Raw genomic sequence first — 19912 nt, 5'->3', positions numbered from 1 at the left:
TCAAATTGCGGGGATTATTGTTTCCGGTTTTTAGTATTGATGGGAAACGGGTTGGAAAACGAGGCTTTCAGAAGGCATTGGCGCTTTCAACAAATTGTGCCGGAAAACGGTTCATTACTCGTCAATTACCTGAATGTTCCATAGTTTCCTACTCTACCCTCTAAACTACCGGTCAGGTAAACGTTTTTGTACAAATCCTAACTATACTGAACAAAAATAGAAACGCAACATGCAACCATTTCTAAGATTTTTCCGAGTCACAGTTCATATAAGGAAATACATTCATTAGGCCCTAATCTATGGATTTCACATGACTGGTCACAGATACCTTAGAAGAAAAGGTAGCCCCGGTGGATCAGAAAACCAGACAGAATCTGGCGTGACAACCATTTGCCTCATGCAGTGGCGATTTTAGCATGCATTTCTTGGTGGGGCACACTCAAAAAATATGTACATTCATGCCAGCAAAGCCACTACACAACACTAAACAAAACATTAATTGCACCATAACGGTGACAAACGATGCCCACAAACTGTTAGGGCCTATATAAAGTTGTCCCAAAACCGGAGCTTTCTGTTCAGTGAATCCTTACCACTGCTACACCTGGCTATTAGCAGTTCATTCAGCCTCATTTACTGCCTTAAAAAAAACACAGCTGATATGGCTGACTTGCTTAAACAAATGTGGTTTCTACTGACAATTGAGATGTACAAACTATGGCATAAGGGGACGACGAGCAGATAAGAAGCAATATTTCGACACTAATGAGCGAGCTAGGACGGACGTTGTAAATATTTGTATTTATTAGGGATCCTCTTTGGCAGCAGCTACTCTTCCTAGGGTCCAAGCACTTACATTACATATAAAACAAAATATAAAAAAGTACATCATATAACATTGTTACACCACTAGATATCTACAATACAAAATTTATAATACAACCATACTAGAATATTAGAGAGTGCATGTGCTAGTTTATGTCTACCTTTTGTGTGTGTCTCTTCACAGTCCCCGCTGTTCCATAAGGTGTATTTTTAGCTATTTTTTTAAAATTTGATTCTACTGCATCAGTTACCTGATGTGGAATAGAGTTCCATGTAGTCATTGCTCTATGTAGTACTGTGCGTCTCCCATAGTCTCTTCTGGACTCGGGGACTGTGAAGACACCTTTGGTGGCATGTTTTGTGGGGTATTCATGGGTGTCCGAGCTGTGTGATAGTAGCTATAGTTACTACAGACCCGGATTCGATCCCGGGCTATTTCGCAACCGGCCGTGATCGGGAGTCCCATAGGGCGGCGCACAATTGTCCCAGCGTCGTCCGGGTTAGGGGAGAGTTTGGCCGGGGTGGCTTTACTTGGCTCATCGCGCTCTAGCGACTCCTTGTGGCGGGCCGGGCACCTGCAGGCTGACCCTGGTTGTCAGGTGAACGGTGTTTCCTCCGACACATTTGTGAGGCTGGCTTCTGGGTTAAGCGGGCGGGTGATAAGAAGCACGGTTTGGCGGGTCATGTTACAGAGGATGCATGACTCAACCTTTGCCTCCCGAGCCCGTTGGGGAGTTGCAGCGATAAGACAATATCGAAATTGGGGAGAAAAAGGGGGTAATAAATAAATAATAAGTTATTGTTGAATATTACTATTTTAATATGCATAATGAAGCCTACTAGCTAGCTAGGTAGCTGAGGAATTCAGGGAGCCCGTTATGCTGCTCTACCATAGTCCTAGGCTAGCTCTCAATTTCAACTCTGTTTTTAGCCAAAACTAAACATTTATCTTTCGTTTGGACGTTTGGCCTTTTCTCTATTTTTCCCATGGTAAGTTTGTTGCACTAGCAACTGTTAGTTAACGGTTTATACACCAGTAAAGAATTCCCTGAAATGTTGCTAATAATGGAACAGGCTTTAACTTGTTTCAATAATATTCCTTTGTTTGAATCCTTTTGCTTGTTCATTTAGGACCTAGGTGAAATTAAGTGTTTTTAGCTGTGTGTTTTGTGTGTGTGTTGTTGTTAGTTACTAGACAGCCATGTTGCTTGTCACTCAGGCAAATTCTGAAATGGCTGCCCGTGTCCTTGCTTGATACAATAATTAGTTTAACCATGTGTGCTTGTAATTTATTTACTTTTTTGAGTTGAGCATTACACCTGTATCTTTGCCCAACTGTCTATTTTAAGTAGGCTACTGGAAAATGTCAATTGTCAACTCCCAACATTTAATTCAAATCAAATGTATTTATATAGCCCTTCTTACATCAGCTGATATATCAAAGTGCTGTACAGAAACCCAGCCTAAAACGCCAATCAGCAAGCAATGCAGGTGTAGAAGCACGGTGGCTAGGAAAAACTCCCTAGAAAGGCCAAAACCTAGAGAGGAACCAGGCTATGAGGGGTGGCCAGTCATCTTCTGGCTGTGCCGGGTGGAGATTATAACAGCACATGGCCAAGATGTTCAAATGTTCATAAATGACCAGCATGGTCAAATAATAATAATAATCATAGTAGTTGTCGAGGGTGCAACAAGTCAGTAACACAAGAATAAGTTTCAGTTGGCTTTTTCATAGCCGATCTTTGAGAGTATCTCTACCGCTCCTGCTGTCTCTAGAGAGTTAAAAACAGCAGGTCTGGGACAGGTAGCACGTCCGGTGAACAGGTCAGGGTTCCAGCAGGTCTGGGACAGCAGGTCTGGGACAGGTAGCACGTCCAGTGAACAGGTCAGGGTTCCGTAGCTGCAGGCAGAACAGTTGGAACTGGAGCAGCAGCACGGCCAGGTGAACTGGGGACAGCAAGGAATCATCAAGCCAGGTAGTCCTGAGGCATGGTCCTAGGGCTCAGATCCTCCGAGAGAGAGAAAGAGAGAATTAGAGAGAGCATATTTAAATTCACACAGGACACCGGAAAAGACAAGAAAATACTCCAGATGTGACAGACTGACCCTAGCCCCCCGACACATAAACTACTGCAGCATAAATACTGGAGGCTGAGACAGGAGGGGTCAGGAGACACTGTGGCCCCATCCGATGAAACCCCCGGAGGGCCAAACAGGTAGGATATAACCCCACCCACTTTGCCAAAGCACAGCCTCCACACCACTGGAGGGATATCTCCAACCACCAACATACCATCCCGGGACAAGGCCGAGTATAGCCCACAAAGATCTCCGCCATGGCACAACCCAAGGGGGGGCGCCAACCCAGACAGGAAGACCACGTCAGTGACTCAACCCACTCAAGTGACGCACCCCTCCCAGGGACGGCATGGAAGAACACCAGTATGCCAGTGACTCAGCCCCCGTAATAGGGGTAGAGGCAGAGAATCCCAGTGGAAAGAGGGGAAACCGGCCAGGCAGAGACAGCAAGGGCGGTCTCTGCCTGGCCGGTCTCTTCCAACGGTCCTTTGTTATGTGACTACCATTTGAAGAGCTAGGGTGAAAAGAATGGTTCACCTCCAGGGATTAACATAAGCATCAGTAGGGCCATACTTTGTCTGCCTTTCACCTACACATAGGGGAGGAATGTAAGAGATCAGTAATGGAATTTTTGGTATTTTTTTTATCAGTAAAACAATTCTCAGAGCAGGCTCAACTTCCACGACTGCAATAAATGCCATAAATTGTATTTTACTTAAAAATGGAGAGGAACCATAAATATCAGTTTTAGTCTACTGGAATTCATTGCAGTTTGGTTGTTTTTACTTAAAAAATAAAGAACAAATCGCCAACCTCGTAGCAGGCTCAACTTGTGTGACTGCTCAGTTCACTTGCCCCAGGCAATAGGCAGTGTTTTCCCTACATGCATTTAGCAGCGGCACGCTGAATAAACTGCAAGATTAAACACAAGTTTTATCTGTCATTGTGTGAGTTTAGTGCCCACCACAAGTGATCTTTGTAGGAGAAGTGATAAGCTAGGGAAGGCAGTACGGGAGCCAAGGTGCAGCATGACGAGATGGATTTTCAGCCTGTGGCAGAAGATGGGCAGCGACTTCCACTTTTCTTGACGGTGGTGGGAAAGATGCTCCACCACTGTGGTGGCTGCAGAGAGAGGAGCTGGACTGGGATGAACAGCTGCAGGCGGCTCTGATCGATGGAAGTGCCTAGAGGCCTGAGAGGAATAATAGACACCTTAGATGTACCAAGATGTTGTTAACGTTTACATCACCCATCAGATCACATGTCAGAGAAGTGTAGAAAGTCAAAAGTCTATCAGAGGGCAGTGTTTGTGGACAGGGCAAGGGTTAAGATTAATAACAGCAGGCAAGCAGTTTAATATGAGACACTCCATCAAACTGATCAACAACAGAAGCAGCAGACTCGGAAAGAGTCCAACCATCCTCCCTATTTTCTTCCTTCCTTCTCTGCTGGGTACTAACAGAGTGTCCATTATATTGACCAGATGCTCAAATGGCTGCTCTAACAATGAAAATAAATGTCTTCAAAAATGGAAGGCAGTCTGGAGGCAAGATCACGTGGGACCATTCTAGCCAATGAGAGGGTAGATATGTGTGAACAACAGGCACATCTCCGATATAGTGTTTTTTTCTCAAAGTTGCCAGGATGTCACGTCCTACTTATATCTGTTCACTCGTAACAACCTAAGCATTACGAAACTTCTATTCTATCAAATAAGCCATAACATTTTTTGTTGACCAATTTCGACACTCATTGACCTCCAAAAACGTCTTGCTTGGTGAGCGAAAAAAAATAGGAAAAAAACCACCACTTGCTGGAGAAGACAGATTTTGGGCCCAGTTATCCCTCTCGCTGTGCATGGCGGTGAGTAGGTTATGACTTGTGGGTGTGTCAATGGAGCTTTGAGAGCGAGGGGTCATGACCGTCGTGTGTATGTGTTCCTGTGTTAGCATGATGATGAGTGTAGGATCAGATCAGGTGTGTACTGTAGACTGTAACACAGGGATTTTGGCTGCTTGTCTCCCATGCAACCGCTCTGACGGGAGGATGTCCCCTTCATTGGCAGGGTACACAGGTGGCAGTCTGAACATACATAGTCAGACACGTTTTAGAGAAGGTAGACTACGCACAGACACACCAAAGGAGAGAAGGCAGAAGTGCTATCCAGGCACTCTACAGAGTTGTATGCAACAGGTGAATGAATCAGTGTATGTAAGACTAAGTATGTTTGTATGACTCACAGTATCGGAAGTAGAATTTGTGCAGGTGCGCTGACAGTAAGGCAAGTGTGCAAGTTGCCCCACACAGATGGAGAGAACACCTGCGTCACATTTCAGCCTCTTTACCTAAGGAAATTGTCAACTTTTATTGCTGCTAGTTATTTCAGCTTGACAAAACTGGACATCTCATTTATGTATTATAAAGAATGGTTTCATATAAAACCAATTAACAATAACATGAAATGTGCAGCATTAGCTGTTAGACTTGCCAATACCATTGCATGGAGGTGGAGGTCGCTTAGGGATTGGAGATTGCTCAGGAATTGGATGTCTGAGCTCTCCTTTACAGCCAGCGGCACCCACAGGAATAAAATGGGTGATGGCTTGAGGGCTCTGGGTGAAGTTAGGCAATGCTGTTCTACCTACTTCCTCCAGCCTGAATGGAGGAGAGGAAACCCATCTCCATTACTGTGACATTGGCTCTCGCACAGAACTTGAGGTGGGCCAATGAGGCCAGGAAGTGGTTCCAGTCCTTTGAAAGAAAATATGCATTTCCATTTTCCTGTTAATCTACAGTAGTCTGCAGTCTGCTACCCCAACAGGGAATGTTTTGACCTGCACGCCCAAAATGCATTGAGCAGACAGACTGCCAGGAACCCATCACACACCTGTAATACAAAACACACACACATCTGTATCACAACAGATTGCTGCTATAAAAACTGACGGCTACACAGGATTCAGACAAATAAACCACAAGAGCATTGCATTCGCCACGTGATTTAGAGACAGGTCCACAGGGATGACGTAGGCTTAGTCCAACATCAAGCCTCGAGTTGTTCTCTGCAATACTACCGCACATTGCTTGCCATGTTGTCAAGGTTAAGACAGACAACAGAATTTACCAGTCAAAGTACAACTTCCGTATCTGTGCTTTTCTTGATATTAAAAGTGTAGCACCTAGCTAGCCATACAGCCCCATACTATCTAGCTAACTCGGATCCGAAGTCAACCAGCTAGCAAGCAGGCTTTGATACAATTGCAAACTAAATCATGACCATCCATCTCTAAACTAGCTACATCTGAAGTAAGCAGTTCACATGAGAAAACTAGCTAGTACTAGTAACAGTTACTGGTAGTTACATTTCAAACTCAGTTTATGCAGGAATATTTATGACCATTGATTTGAAAGGCAGAGGAACCGGAAAGATCCAACTCAGATAAACGGTTGATTGGTGGAAAGCACCTGCATTGTCATTGGATCTAAAAGGTGTGATGACCGTATCCCTTCTTTCAGTCAGACTTGTTTTGCTTTCAGGACACACTTTTCACACCACTTCGATACAAAGTGATTTTCGTAGCAGGTTAGGAGAGCATTTTCGCTAACTCTAACTAGAACCCTTTTCCTAACAACCTCAGTCTTCTAACCTGCTACGAAAAAGTCACTCCCGTATCGAAGTGGTGAGAAAAGAATGTTTCTCTTTTGCTTTCAGGTAGGCTTCAGAAAGTCTGTGCCATCTGATAGAACAGTGTCAGACAACAAAAGACAGTATGCCAGCTTTGTATTTATGAATAAGCTACAGTACACAACTGAAGTTCAAAACTAATTTAATGACAACCATTGACCATTGAATATAAAAAACTGGACACATTTAAGCCTTTATCTGTCAAATGAGAAATGTAATACATATTTTGATCTGATTACGGTCTTAATAGCGTTGATATGAATTGACCAGTGCCTTAGCAGCATGAATCAAATTGTAGAATACTTTAGGATTCAAATTGAAAACAGATTTAAAATGGAAAACAAAAATCATTCTCTATTGCCCAAACAAAGTATTTTTTGTGCGTCTAAGAGGTACAATTTCCTACCTCAATATTGTAAGTCTCATTTCAAACAGAGTTATACCATCTCACATTACATTCAATATGAGACTGGCTGTCTCATATTGAATGTAATGTGAGATGGTATAACATGATTGAGCAAAACATGATTTTGTTTTTTAAACTGTTAAAACACATTCCCTTATCTCAAACAGCAGTGCAGTAAACAGTATACATATGTTAACCCTGAGCTTACTGTTGTATTGTATATCCATTTGCATTACATTTGTAATAATTTCCCCTTATCAAATGAAATCCAGCACCCCATAGTTTATTTTCTTACACTAATGGATGTGTGCGTGTAGGGTTCATTTAAAGGTTACGGATTAGGTAGACCATGTGACGTGTATAGGTGTGAAAGCCCAGGTGTCGGGGTGTCCCATGTGCATCAGATCTGAGTAGGGAGAGGAACTCCACTGGAAAGCAGGTACCTGGTCCCACGTGGGTCCACTCGCTGCCAAGAACCCAAACTCACGCCACAGCCCATAAGACGTCACCTACACACACGCAAAGGTACACACACACAGCCAATTAGTGATACCCACAGGAGGCATGACATTACAGCTCACCTAACTCATACTTAGATAGATGGAGGAGAGAGAGGAGGAGCAAGACAAAAGTAGAGGGAGGACAGCCTTACCTTCATATCAGTTCCACCATGTGGTCTCTGCTTCAGCGCTCCAAAGGGATATGTCCCGTTAGCCTGGTTCAGGTCGGAGCGGGCCGAGATGGTGTTCTCCCCGTTAGCAGGCGGGTCGCAGCCCTCGCACCGTGACAATGGGTCCTCCTTAAAGTTATTATACCTACGCAGAGAGAGCGGGAAGGGATATTTTTATACATAGGCTAAAATGTCAGTAGGGGTATACAGGTCAGGTGTGGACAATTCCACAGTAACGAAATTGCGCTGAGACTCCGATTTTTCACTTAAAAAGGCATGCCAAACAAAACATATAACTCTATGCACAAGGACTACATTTAACAATTTACAAAACATTTACTGGAAGAACTGTACAGATGCAAAGTTTGGAAACATCTTCCTCAGTTTGTGTGTCCACATTTTCCAAAAACTCTTAAATACCTGCTCTGAATTAAGATTCAACAATGTCTGCAGAACGAATGGGGTGTCAGCTATGACATGACACATTGAAAAAAATCTCTTGGATATTGAACTACAGTAAGTGAAGTGGATTTACACCCTATAACGGAATCATGGGTTCCTGATGTGCACTACAAAGAAATGCGTAACTATGAATTTAATTCTCTTCATGGTGATGCTTTCTAAATAGGTACAAAAAGGTATAAATATGCAATATCCTTGTTTGCATATTTGGGTATTATTCTACACAGTGGCTATTATTTTAATGAGCTCTGCCCCAAACAAGACAAAATTCAGTTGGTCCAGACCAAATCTGAACCAGTCATAGACGTCTACATTTCACAAGTCTAGACATCAATGTACAGTACACATCTACCAAAATTGAATTTGCTACTGGCAGTTTGATACTGATTGACATCTCATTTCACCTCGTTGAAAGAAGCATTTATTTTGACGTTTTCAAATCGAGGACAGGGAAGAGAGAATATTAACGTTGGTTGCGAGATACAGTAGAATAAGAATAACAGACAGAAGAAGAGAGAATATTTCCACAAGCTCTTCAAATATGATGCTTTCGCCAATCGCGAAGTAGGTTTTAAGGTTTAGAATCGGGTTTAGGTTTCCTGAACAATTTCTACGAAAGTTGAGTCGCTGTGTAAGTTAACGTTACACCTTTGGCTCCATGTATACTCAGCCTTGTCTCAGGGTAGTGAGTTGGTGGTTGAAGATATCCCTCTAGTTGTGTGGGGGCTGTGCTTTGGCAAAGTGGGTGGGGTTATATCCTGCCTAGACAGGGCTCTAACTCCCCTAGCTCCAGACTTGCTTGGGCCAAGAAACACGAGCAATGGACATATCCTGCCTGTTTGGTCCTGTCCGGGGGTATCGTCGGACAGGGCCACAGTGTCTCCCGACCCCTCCTGTCTCAGCCTCCTGTATTTATGCTGCAGTAGTTTATGTATCGGGGGGCTAGGATCAGTCTGTTATATCTGGAGTATTTCTCCTGTCTTATCCGGTGTCCTGTGTGAATTTAAGTATGCTCTCTCTAATTCTCTCTCGGAGGACCTGAGCCCTAGGACCATGCCTCAGGACTACCTGGCCTGATGACTCCTTTCTGTCCCCAGTCCACCTGGCCGTGCTGCTGCTCCAGTTTCAACTGTTCTGCCTGCAGCTATGGAACACTGACCTGTTCACCGGATGTGCTACCTGTCCCAGACCTGCTGTTTTCAACTCTCTAGGCACAGCAGGAGCGGTAGATACTCTGAATGATTGGCTATGAAAAGCCAACTGACATTTACATTCATCTATGAACATTTGAACATCTTGGCCATGTTCTGTTATAATCTCCACCCGGCACAGCCAGAAGAGGACTGGCCACCCCTCATAGCCTGGTTCCTCTAGGTTTCTTCCTAGGTTCTGGCCTTTCTAGGGAGTTTTTCCTAGCCACCGTGCTTCTACACCTGCATCGCTTGCTGTTTGGGGTTTTAGGCTGGGTTTCTGTACAAAACTTTGTGACATCAGCTGATGTAAGAAGGGCTTTATAAATACATTTGATTGATTGATTGATTGATTGATTGATTGGCTGGCCGGCCCTGTCCGGGGGTATAGTCAGAAGGGGCCACAGTGTCTCCCGACCCCTCCTGTCTCAGCCTCCAGTATTTATGCTGCAATAGTTTGTGTCGGGGGGCTAGGGTCAGTCTGTCATATCTGGAGTATTTCTCCTGTCTTTTCCAGTGTCCTGTGTGAATTTAAGTATATACACTCTCTCTCGCTTCAGATGGTCTTATTTTTGCATAGGGTCAATTAAACATGAAAAGAAAGGGAAAGATAAAGAAGCACCAACAGGCAGATCAGGTGCAAACAGACCCCAGCATCACCACCGGACCCCAGAGCAGCTCCCTACCCGAGGCTACTCAGTGGTCAGACTTCCCAAGGACCCAGTCTACCACCACCAGGTCAGTTCAGAATTTAAGTTTAGCTTCAGCTTGTACTATATGATTTTGTCAGATGAAGCCTCACTTTAAAATGTTGGTTGTTGATTCATGGGTGTTCTTATTTTTATGGCTGTGGCATTTTTGTGTTATTTTAATGTAATAGATGTATTAAGGGATGACACAGAGACCTCTGTGGAGATGTCATTGAGCCCCTCCCAACTGCATCAAGCACCAGATATGCTGTTCCAAAAGGACTCAATGGTAGGCCAGGCCTATACTTTAAACTACACATTTTAGTTAGCAGCTGTTAGTATCTAATCTTGTGGATCCCTTAATTATACATTTCCATAGAGATATGACACGTTATTTAATGTGCATTTCAGAATATTTCAAGATCCAGAGAAGAGCTTGCCTACGGAGCTGTGAGGGGAACGGCACCTCCGTACCTTCAGGCTCTGATCAGTCCCTACACCCAAAGAAGGGCACTGCGTTCATCCACCTCTGGCCTGCTCACCTCCCTACCTCTGCGGGAGCACAGTTCCTGCTCAGCCCAGTCAAAACTGTTCGCTGCTCTGGCACCCCAATGGTGGAACAAGCTCCCTCACGACACCAGGACAGCGGAGTCAATCACCACCTTCCGGATGTACTATTGTAAAGTGGTTGTTCCACTGGATATCATTAGGTGAATGCACCAATTTGTAAGTCGCTCTGGATAAGAGCGTCTGCTAAATGACGTAAATGTAAGAGTGTCCTGTATAGCCGTGTTTGAAAACATTTCACAGAACTCAGCATGGTACTAGGAAAAGGGCTTTCAACAGCAGTACTTACATTAAAACAATTGCAGATGTGCTCCTATTAACTGCCACTCAAAATATAGCGCAGGAGGTCAGAGAGTCTGATGACTCTCACAACAAGGGTCATTTTTTGACAATCTTAGAAAAAATAGCAAAGCATAACCCCTCTCATAGAGAAAAGGATGAATGCATGTGGAAATGCTAAGTACACAAACCACCATATCCAGAAGGAAGTTCTTGAGGGCTGAGCTGAGATGGTACTAAGTAAAATAATAAGAGAAGTAAAAGAAAGTGAAGTTTTTAGTGTAATTGCAGATGAAACCAAAGATTTAAAGAAAAAATAACAAATGTGTTTCGTTGTGAGGTACTATTACAACGGGGCCATCCACAAAAGCTTTTTACACTTTCAGTCAGCTGAAAGCTTAGATGCAGCAGGTCTCACAAAAATGATAATTGATTGCCTTGAAAAACATGGTCTGGACTACAGAAATTATCTTGTGGGGAAAGGCTATGACCGTGCATCCGTCATGAGCGGAAAGCATTCTGGTGTGTCTGCACGGATTAAAACAGTGCAAGATCTGCATTTTATGTGCACTGTGATGCACATTGTTTGAATTTGGTTCTTGTCGATGCTGTAAAATCAGTGCCTGAGGCAGTTAACTTTTTTGCTCTCCTGCAGAAGCAGGAGGGGTCTATGGCTCGTACGTTCATCTCAAGTGGCTTGCAGTTCAGAAAGAGCTGTATCCACAGCAGCAGCCCAGAGAACTACAGAGACTTAGGGATGTAAGGTGGACATGCAGATACATGGCATGCCGTAATCTGAGGGACAGGATTCCAGCAGTTCTGAGAGTGCTACAGGGTATCACACTTGATAATAGTGGTGATAGTTCAGTGGAGGCAGGGGGCCTTCTTTCTCAGATAGATTTACATTTCATAGGGCTTTTGATTACATTTTGTAATGTGGTTGGTGATGCCAAATGTCTTTCTGACATGCTCCAAATCAAGCTCTCTTGACCTAGGAAGGGCTGTGGATCTAGTAGGTGCCCTTACAGACACATTACAGGACTACAGAAGTGAGGGTTACTTTGGAAAACTATGGAAAGAAGTTGAAGAGATTGCGAGCACTGCAAAATAGGTGTACAAACAGTGTGTAAACAACAGCCTAAAACAAGCTTAATATTTCACAACTCATTGATGATGAGCACTGTAAGACAGAAAAATAGTGACCAAAGTGATGGTGAGAGCTTCCAAAGAGCTATCTTCTATCAGGTGTTTGACAGTCTCACAGCTGAGCTGCAGAGGCGTTTTTCAAAGAAGAATTGCGAGAATGCAAGGGGTCCAGTCTCTCAACCCAAAGAGCACAACATTCTTGAATGAGGAGCCTCTCTGCCTTTGCTCAGACCTTTAGAGTCAGATTTAGAGGACCTCAAACATGAGGTTCATCAAACCAAGTGGCTTCTTGATAGGAGAGAGAAAAGTGGAAGGGACAGACCGTCTACTCTCCTTGACTTTGTTGTGTTTCTAGAACCTTATAAACGAGGTCTTCCATGAGCTATTTCGACTTTGTAAGATTTCTGTTATTACACCAGTTAGCAGTGCTTCTTGCAAGAGAAGCTTCTCAGCTTTAAAACTGATTTAATCCCACATTAGGACAACAATGGTTGATGACAGATTAAGTCACCTCGGATTTATGCTGTTTTAAATCTACCTAGGATAATTTGGCACTTAGGCGGTCCCTCTGGTCATGATTAAAACCTGCACTATGTACTAACTAGTACACTGACATTCTAAAATGATAAATCCAAAGGGTATCATGTCACACAATTTAATTTAGTCTTGATTAGGCCAATTCCAAAACATTTCTTTGTTATTAGTTAACACACATACACACATATATGTGTGTGTGTGTGTGTGCTTGATACCTGGTATGTCAAATTGCAGTGTTTTTGAAAATTAACTTTTTTGTAAATGGCCACTCCAATACCTTGACCTTGTTGTTCTTAATCCATTTTGCCACAACTTTGGAAGTGTGCTTGGGGTCATTGTCCATTTGGAAGACCCATTTGCGACCAAGCTTTGACTTCCTGACTGATGTCTTGAGATGTTGCTTCAATTCCTCATGATGCCATCAATTTGTGAAGTGCACAAGTCCCTCCTGCAGCAAAGCACCCCCACAACATGATGCTGCCACCCCTGTGCTTCACGGTTGGGATGGTGTTCTTCGGCTTGCAAGCCCCCCCCCCATTTTCCTCCTAACATAACGATGGTCATTATGGCCAAACAGTTCTATTTTTGTTTCATCAGACCAGAGGACATTTCTGCAAAAAGTACGATCTTTGTCCCCATGTGCAGTTGCAAACCGTAGTCTGGCTTTTTTATGGTGGTTTTGGAGCAGCGGCTTCTTCCTTGCTGAGCGGCCTTTCAGGTTATGTCGATATAGGACTCGTTTTACTGTGGATATAGATAATTTTGTACCTGTTTCTTCCAGCATCTTCACAAGGTCCTTTGCTGTTGTTCTGGGATTGATTTGCACTTTTTGCACCAAAGTACGTTCATCTCTAGGAGACAGAACGCGTCTCCTTCCTGAGCGGTATGATGGCTGCGTGGTCCCATGGTGTTTATTCTTGCATACTATTGTTTGTACAGGTGAACCTGGTACCTTCAGGCGTATGGAAATTGCTCACAAGGATGAACCAGACTTGTGGAGGTCTACAATTTTTTTTCTGAGATGTTGGCTGATTTCTTTTGATTTTCCCATGATGTCAAGCAAAGAGGCACTGAGTTTGAAGGTAGGCCTTGAAATACATCCACAGGTACACCTCCAATTGACTCAAATGATGTCAATTAGCCCATCAGAAGCTTATGAAGCCATGACATAATTTTCTTGAATTGTCCAAGCTGTTTAAAGGCACAGTCAACTTAGTGTATGTAAACTTCTGACCCACTGGAATTGTGATTCAGTGTACTATAAGTGAAATAATCTGTCTGTAAACAATTGTTGGAAAAACTACTTGTGTCATGCACAAAGTAGATGTCCTAACCAAACTATAGTTTGTTGACAAGAAATTTGTGGAGTGGTTGAAAAACAAGTTAATGTTTTAATGACTCCAACCTAAGTGTATGTAAACTTCCGACTTCAACTGTGTGTGTGTGTGTGTTTCTCTCTCACACACACACGAAAACAGAGTGACCCAAGTCTCTCCAGTATGCGAGTACAGTGTGTGTGTGTGAGAGAGAAAGAAATTGAGCTTCAGTTCCGAGGTATTGACACTAACTATTAATAGTATGTTAAAGAATTGCAGTGAAGTAACCTTTTTGGACCACACTATCTGCCACATTGAAGAACTCTGGGTTAAGTGAATTACCACTTTACCTCTAATGAGCAATCATAGGGTTAATTAATGCTCCTTAGATACCAGGTTAGGGTTACACACTAATTTTCTGTCATGGTCTATGGACCCCCTGAAGTAGCCTTGTCCACCCCATGTATAAAATTCTAGTTCCGCCACTGGACAACAAACTAGAATGGTCCAAACACACCAAGACAGTTGTGAAGAAGGCACGACAAAGCCTATTCCCCCTAAGGAAACTAAAAAGATTTGGCATGGGTCCTGAGATCTTCAAAAAGTTCTACAGCTGCAACATCGAGAGCATCCTGACTGGTTGCATCACTGCCTGGTACGGCAATTGCTCGGCCTCTGACCGCAAGGCACTACAGAGGGTAGTGCGTACGGCCCAGTACATCACTGGGGCTAAGTTGCCTGCCATTCAGGACCTCTACACCAGGCGTTGTCAGAGGAAGGCCCTAAAAATAGTCAAAGACCCCAGCCACCCTAATCATAGACTGTTCTCTCTACTACCGCATGGCAAGCAGTACCAGAGTGCCAAGTTTAGGACAAAAAGGCTTCTCAACAGTTTTTACCCCCAAACCATAAGACTCCTGAACAGGTAATCAAATGGCTACCCGGGCTATTTGCATTGTATGCCCCCCAACCCCTCTTTTTACGCTGCTGCTACTCTCTGTTTATCATATATGCATAGTCACTTTAACTATACATTCATGTACATACTACCTCAATTGGGCCGACCAACCAGTGCTCCCGCACATTGGTTAACCGGGCTATCTGCATTGTGTCCCACCCACCACCCTCTTTTACGCTACTGCTACTCTCTGTTCATCATATATGCATAGTCACTTTAACCATATCTACATGTACATACTACCTCAAATCAGCCTGACTAACCAGTGTCTGCATGTAGCCTCGATACTTTTATAGCCTCACTACTGTATATAGCCTGTCTTTTTACTGTTGTTTAATTTCTTTACCTACCCATTGTTCACCTAATACCTTTTTTGCACTATTGGTTAGAGCCTGTAAGTAAGCATTTCACTATAAGGTCTACACCTGTTGTATTCGGCGCACGTGACAAATAAACTTTGATTTGGACCCATTGTCCATCTGTTTGACCACTTATCAAAGCCTTTGCTTATTCCAAATGTATGCCTTCATTTAAAAAAAATTATATAGATTTTGACATGCTCGTATAAACTTCACATTGGTGCTCATGGGTCCTTTTACATGGAAATGACTGTGTATAAAAGCAGGTCTGTCCATCTCCTTCTTATGACACATTTGGATTGAGGCCTCAATGCAGGCATGTACCTCATGAGGCGGACCATGGAGTCCATGTCTGTGACGTGTGATTGGTTCCTTCTGAAGATCTGGGCTCGAGGATTCATGTCCAGAGAAAACCACGGACCAAACTGCTCTACCAGTTGTCTACAGCCGCTGGCATTAAACACCTCCTCATAGTACCTACACAAACACAAAGCGAGAGTGTGCGTCACACATATACACGTTAAAGCTGAACAAATTATAACCACCATCTCCAACACCTGCAAGACCGACACAGTCAAATGCTCTTTTTATTAATAATATAGTCATTACTAATGTGTGGTAGTTATAGATGTTATTGGTACTTACGGGATGTTGTAACTAGACCAGTAGCCTTTCTGCAGCAATTCCTGGGTTTTATCAGAGTGAACAACTAGCCCACTACAGAACAGAACCACACACACCCATTATTGTTACTGATAAATAACCAGGCCATTTCTCAAAATGTATGTGTTGAGAGGTTGTGGTGTGTGTGTGTGTGTGTTGCCTGTCTTACGGGATCTGCTCCAGTACAGTAAACAGCTGCTCCTTAGTCTCTGTCATCCCTGGAGTGAAATGCCTGTAGTCCACTATCATCCACTGGTTATTATACCTAACACACACACACACACACACACACACACATTATACCTACATGCGAGGGAATAGATTAGCTTTAAAGGTAGACACTACGTGGTATGTGGATCTGTTTAAAGGCTGAGTAATTAATGACGATGATACACTAGTCAGTCTCAGGTTCCACTGTGCTGAGTGACTGAGGCTGATAAGACACTGTGTAGATATTCTAGAGATCAGAGGAGGCTGGTGGGAGGAGCAATAGGAGGACGGGCTCATTTTAATAGCTGGAATGGAATAAATGGAACAGTATCAAACATATGGAAACCACATGTTGGACTCCATTCTATTCCAGCCATTACAAAGTCTATAGCTCCTCCCACTAGCTTCCACTGATAGAGACAGACCTAGATAGGCTAGATAAATAAACAAATAAGCCGCAGAAGACAGATAAATGTAACCATACAAAACAACATGAGTGCGTCACCTTTGATCTCAGGGGACTTTGGCCTGAGTGGGCATTACTGATAAGTCCCAGCCCTGCTTTCCCATGCCTGCCTAAAGTGTGTGTGTGTGTGTGTGTGTGTGTGTGTGTGTGTCATAAAAGACGACTCAGCACTTTAGAGACACTACTTTATCAGCTGACTTAACTCTGTCCTACCCCCACTCATGATATTTAATGTGATGTTTTATAAACTCTTATAGTTTTACTTCCCTTCATTCTTTAAAAAATTGTTCCCTTCACTCTTCCTCTCCTAGCTTCCTTTAAATGGATAGTTCAAAAGCCTGTACGAGAGTTGCTTTGCAGAGCTCCAGCCTGACCGAACCGGAGAGATAACCAACATGGTGGACATCTACAGGAAGACGGGGAAAATGTCAACCAGAGGGACCACAGAGACTTACGTTCCGCTGTTGTGTTTGCTGAAAATCTCTGCCCACGCCTTGCCAGTTGTAGCCAGCCGATTGGCTACGATGTTCCTCAGCCACTCCATCACTGCTCCGGTTGGTTGAACAAACTTCCAGAGGGCGGGGTTACTGTTGCCGATGGTGGTCTCCAGAGTAACCTGAGGAGGGACATCTTTTAAATAAAAAGACTACACACACTGTATATGCTATGTCCACACATATTACACACAGCTCTCACCAGCCCAGTGCTAAGGATGTAGAAGTCATCTCCAGAGAAGATGGAGCCTGGGTAGGAAGAGAACGCCTGGGTTCCACCAGGAATCATATCACTGTCTGAGAACAACAGAAATCAAACTCAAAATATAGAACTCTGAACCACATAACTCATGTTTGGACTTTCCCTGTGTTCACATGCATGGTTTCAAGGAGTGTTTCATGAAGAGTGTATATGTTCGGGGGAAAGGGGGGACGTTGAGACGCTGTAGGCAGAGTTAAGTTATCCTTATGAGAGGTTTAGGGGTTAGGGTTACCTGTAGGAGAGACACGGTAGGCAAACTGGTACTTCTTTAGGATGCGCAGCATGGCCTGGTAGATGTTCCAGGTATCATGAGACACCAGTAGATCCTTGTTGCCAGGCAACAGCTTGATGAGGGCGGAGCAGGAGCCGGAGCCAAGAGTCCGTGAATGGCTGGATTTGTTTAGGGCCCCCTCAAGATCCTCTAGGTCTCCTCCCATCTGGAAAAGTCTGAATAGCCACATAAAAATGGAGGGTTGTCAGAGCTGTGATGCAAGGCATGATTGGCCACAGTTAATTTAGCTCACCCCATTGGAACCATTTACATTGCTCCAGAGATGGGTACTCCACATTAAATCAAGGGCGCTTACAGAGACTGTCACTAATGGGGTGAACTCAAACCCACCAATCACAGAGATCACAGACCACACTTACAGGAAGCCGAAGGGGTTGAGAGTGAAAGGGCCTCTGGGAAATGACAGCTGATCATTGTAGCCGTCCTCCAGACCTTTCAGCTGCAGCAACGCCAACCGCACCTGAGAGAGAAAGTCTAAATGAAAAATATTCTCTACTAAGATGTTCTTCTTAGATCCCAAATGTGTACTGAATGAGCCACTCTAGCAAGAATTCTTTACTGTTTAGACACATAGAGAAAAGGAGCAGACACTTCATAATTTAGCACGCTGGCTGACCCAGACAGTACCTGGTGCCAGTAGGGACAGTGTGGATGCTCCTCTATCTGCTGACTGACCCACTGCAGGTTGGAAGTGATGTAATCCTTCAGTCTCTGGCAGAATCCCGACTCGAAGGTAAACGGGCCGCAGTACCCCATAAGAGTGTTCATCCAGTGCTTATAGATCAGCTGAGACAAACACAAATACACACACAATCGGCTATAGATTTAGACTCCACTGCCCCAGCAGGATATGGTTTTAGGTTAGGGGTTGGGGCAGACGGTCTCTACCTTACCTGGGAGGTGACTGCAGCCTCAACGGCTCCGGCAGCATACGCCTGGATGCTATCATTATAGCGTCCGCTAGTGGTCACTTCCAGATATGCCCAGCTGAGGGAGAGAACACTTAGTAAATACATCATGATCAAATTTGTTTGGGTGAGGAGTTCAACTCCGAATGGTTGTTTTGGACTGTCATAGGCATTGCGGTTTGTAATACCGGTATACAGTCAAATTTTTACATTGAAGTAGGCCTTAGGAAGCTACTGTAATTACATATTTTTTTGTAGCCTGCCCTACAATGTTTAAGAATTCCCTTGCAGTCCATCACATTTAGGTTGGGGGAAAAGTCGATGCAAAAAACTTTATGCTTACAGGTGTCACAATCAACTTGCCATGTTTTGCCTTAAGATTTATGGAACCACACCAAATGTAACATATCATTGTAATTTCAGTGTACCGGATTTACATTTACTATGTTACGTCTAGTCTATGAGTCCAGGCTCCAAGGCAGGACATAGAAACTCAATAATATATTGATAAGTAAATCTCGAACAACAACTCGTCTTTTGCATGAATCGTACCAAACTATGCCGCAAATAAAGGGTGTTATTGTAAACTTAACAAGTGAATGTAGGGCGTATTTTCAGGCAGCGTTAATCCTCGTTCATGTATACATATTTTTTTTTTATGGCAGGTCTGATGCGTATGTATGGCGTGCGCCAGGTTTATACGTCTCAGTATTTCTGTACATGCGCAGTCTTTTCAGAAATGGTGCATTTAAATCTCGTGTGAAATTTGCCCACCATTTATAAATGAGGCCCTTGTGGTTTTAAAATTGTTCTGTTCATATTGGAATTTATAACAGTAATTGGTTACATTTTATTTCAAACCTAGACTTTCAAATCTCTTTATTCCGCAACATGGGGACAACATAGCCTGACATAACCCAATTATCAATCCAACGTTATTGTCTAGACTTATTCAGTAGTTATATTCTGCTAAAATGGTTGTGGTAACTCGCTGTTTACCCAAACGCATATTTTTATTCCTACATCGTCTATGAACCTAGATTAGCTCTGGTCCAGGGAGTTGGTGCGCGTTAGCCGAGGAACTCGGTAACGCTCTAGCCCAGAGATACAGCTACATCAGATGACTGAATTTACCCCGAGTTCTTGATGTCGTCGGTAAAGTTCGCCCAGGCTACAAAGTCGTCTCGGAACCCCTCCTCCAAGGACAGCTGGCCAGTTTGTTTATCGAGAACTGCAGAATGAATCTCGGCCCCAACAGACGTCCATGATAAATAAAAAACACATAAAAACATAAACATCTTCTCTGTTGTTACTGACATCTGTGTGCGCCTGTCAGCCATCTTTATCAATGTGGTTCATGTGACCAAAGATGAAGGAATTTCAAAATAAAAGTCCAACCTCTCTAACGTAGATAAATATGTTAAATTCTCTGATAAAATACAATTCAAT

General features: G+C 43.5%; 1 protein-coding gene and 1 long non-coding RNA gene across 3 annotated transcripts; one reads left to right on the top strand and one right to left on the bottom strand.

Annotated features, from left to right (window-relative positions):
• Positions 1 to 45: 45 nt before the first annotated feature.
• Positions 46 to 10673, top strand: LOC123729148 (uncharacterized). 2 transcript variants are annotated; one of them, XR_006760897.1, is made up of 4 exons: positions 46 to 176; positions 9878 to 10055; positions 10198 to 10295; positions 10418 to 10673. It is a non-coding gene; the product is annotated as an uncharacterized lncRNA (long non-coding RNA). The 2 variants fall into 2 exon arrangements; XR_006760898.1 differs by lacking the exon at positions 46 to 176 and having other exon boundaries at positions 9785 to 10055.
• Positions 6715 to 19871, bottom strand: LOC106580305 (putative phospholipase B-like 2). The gene is made up of 12 exons (XM_014161166.2): positions 19598 to 19871; positions 18449 to 18542; positions 18183 to 18341; positions 17915 to 18015; positions 17496 to 17710; positions 17204 to 17298; positions 16963 to 17123; positions 16001 to 16096; positions 15814 to 15885; positions 15493 to 15645; positions 7648 to 7810; positions 6715 to 7504 (listed from the first exon to the last, which is right to left on the bottom strand). The coding sequence occupies exons 1-12, from the start codon at positions 19801 to 19803 to the stop codon at positions 7334 to 7336; spliced, it is 1686 nt and encodes a 561-aa protein (XP_014016641.1). The 5' UTR covers positions 19804 to 19871; the 3' UTR covers positions 6715 to 7333.
• Positions 19872 to 19912: the final 41 nt, after the last annotated feature.

Source organism: Salmo salar, chromosome ssa20 (genome assembly GCF_905237065.1).
Source record: "Salmo salar chromosome ssa20, Ssal_v3.1, whole genome shotgun sequence".
In the NCBI taxonomy this organism is placed as follows: Eukaryota; Metazoa; Chordata; class Actinopteri; order Salmoniformes; family Salmonidae; genus Salmo; species Salmo salar.
This window is presented reverse-complemented; position numbering and strand designations above follow the sequence as displayed.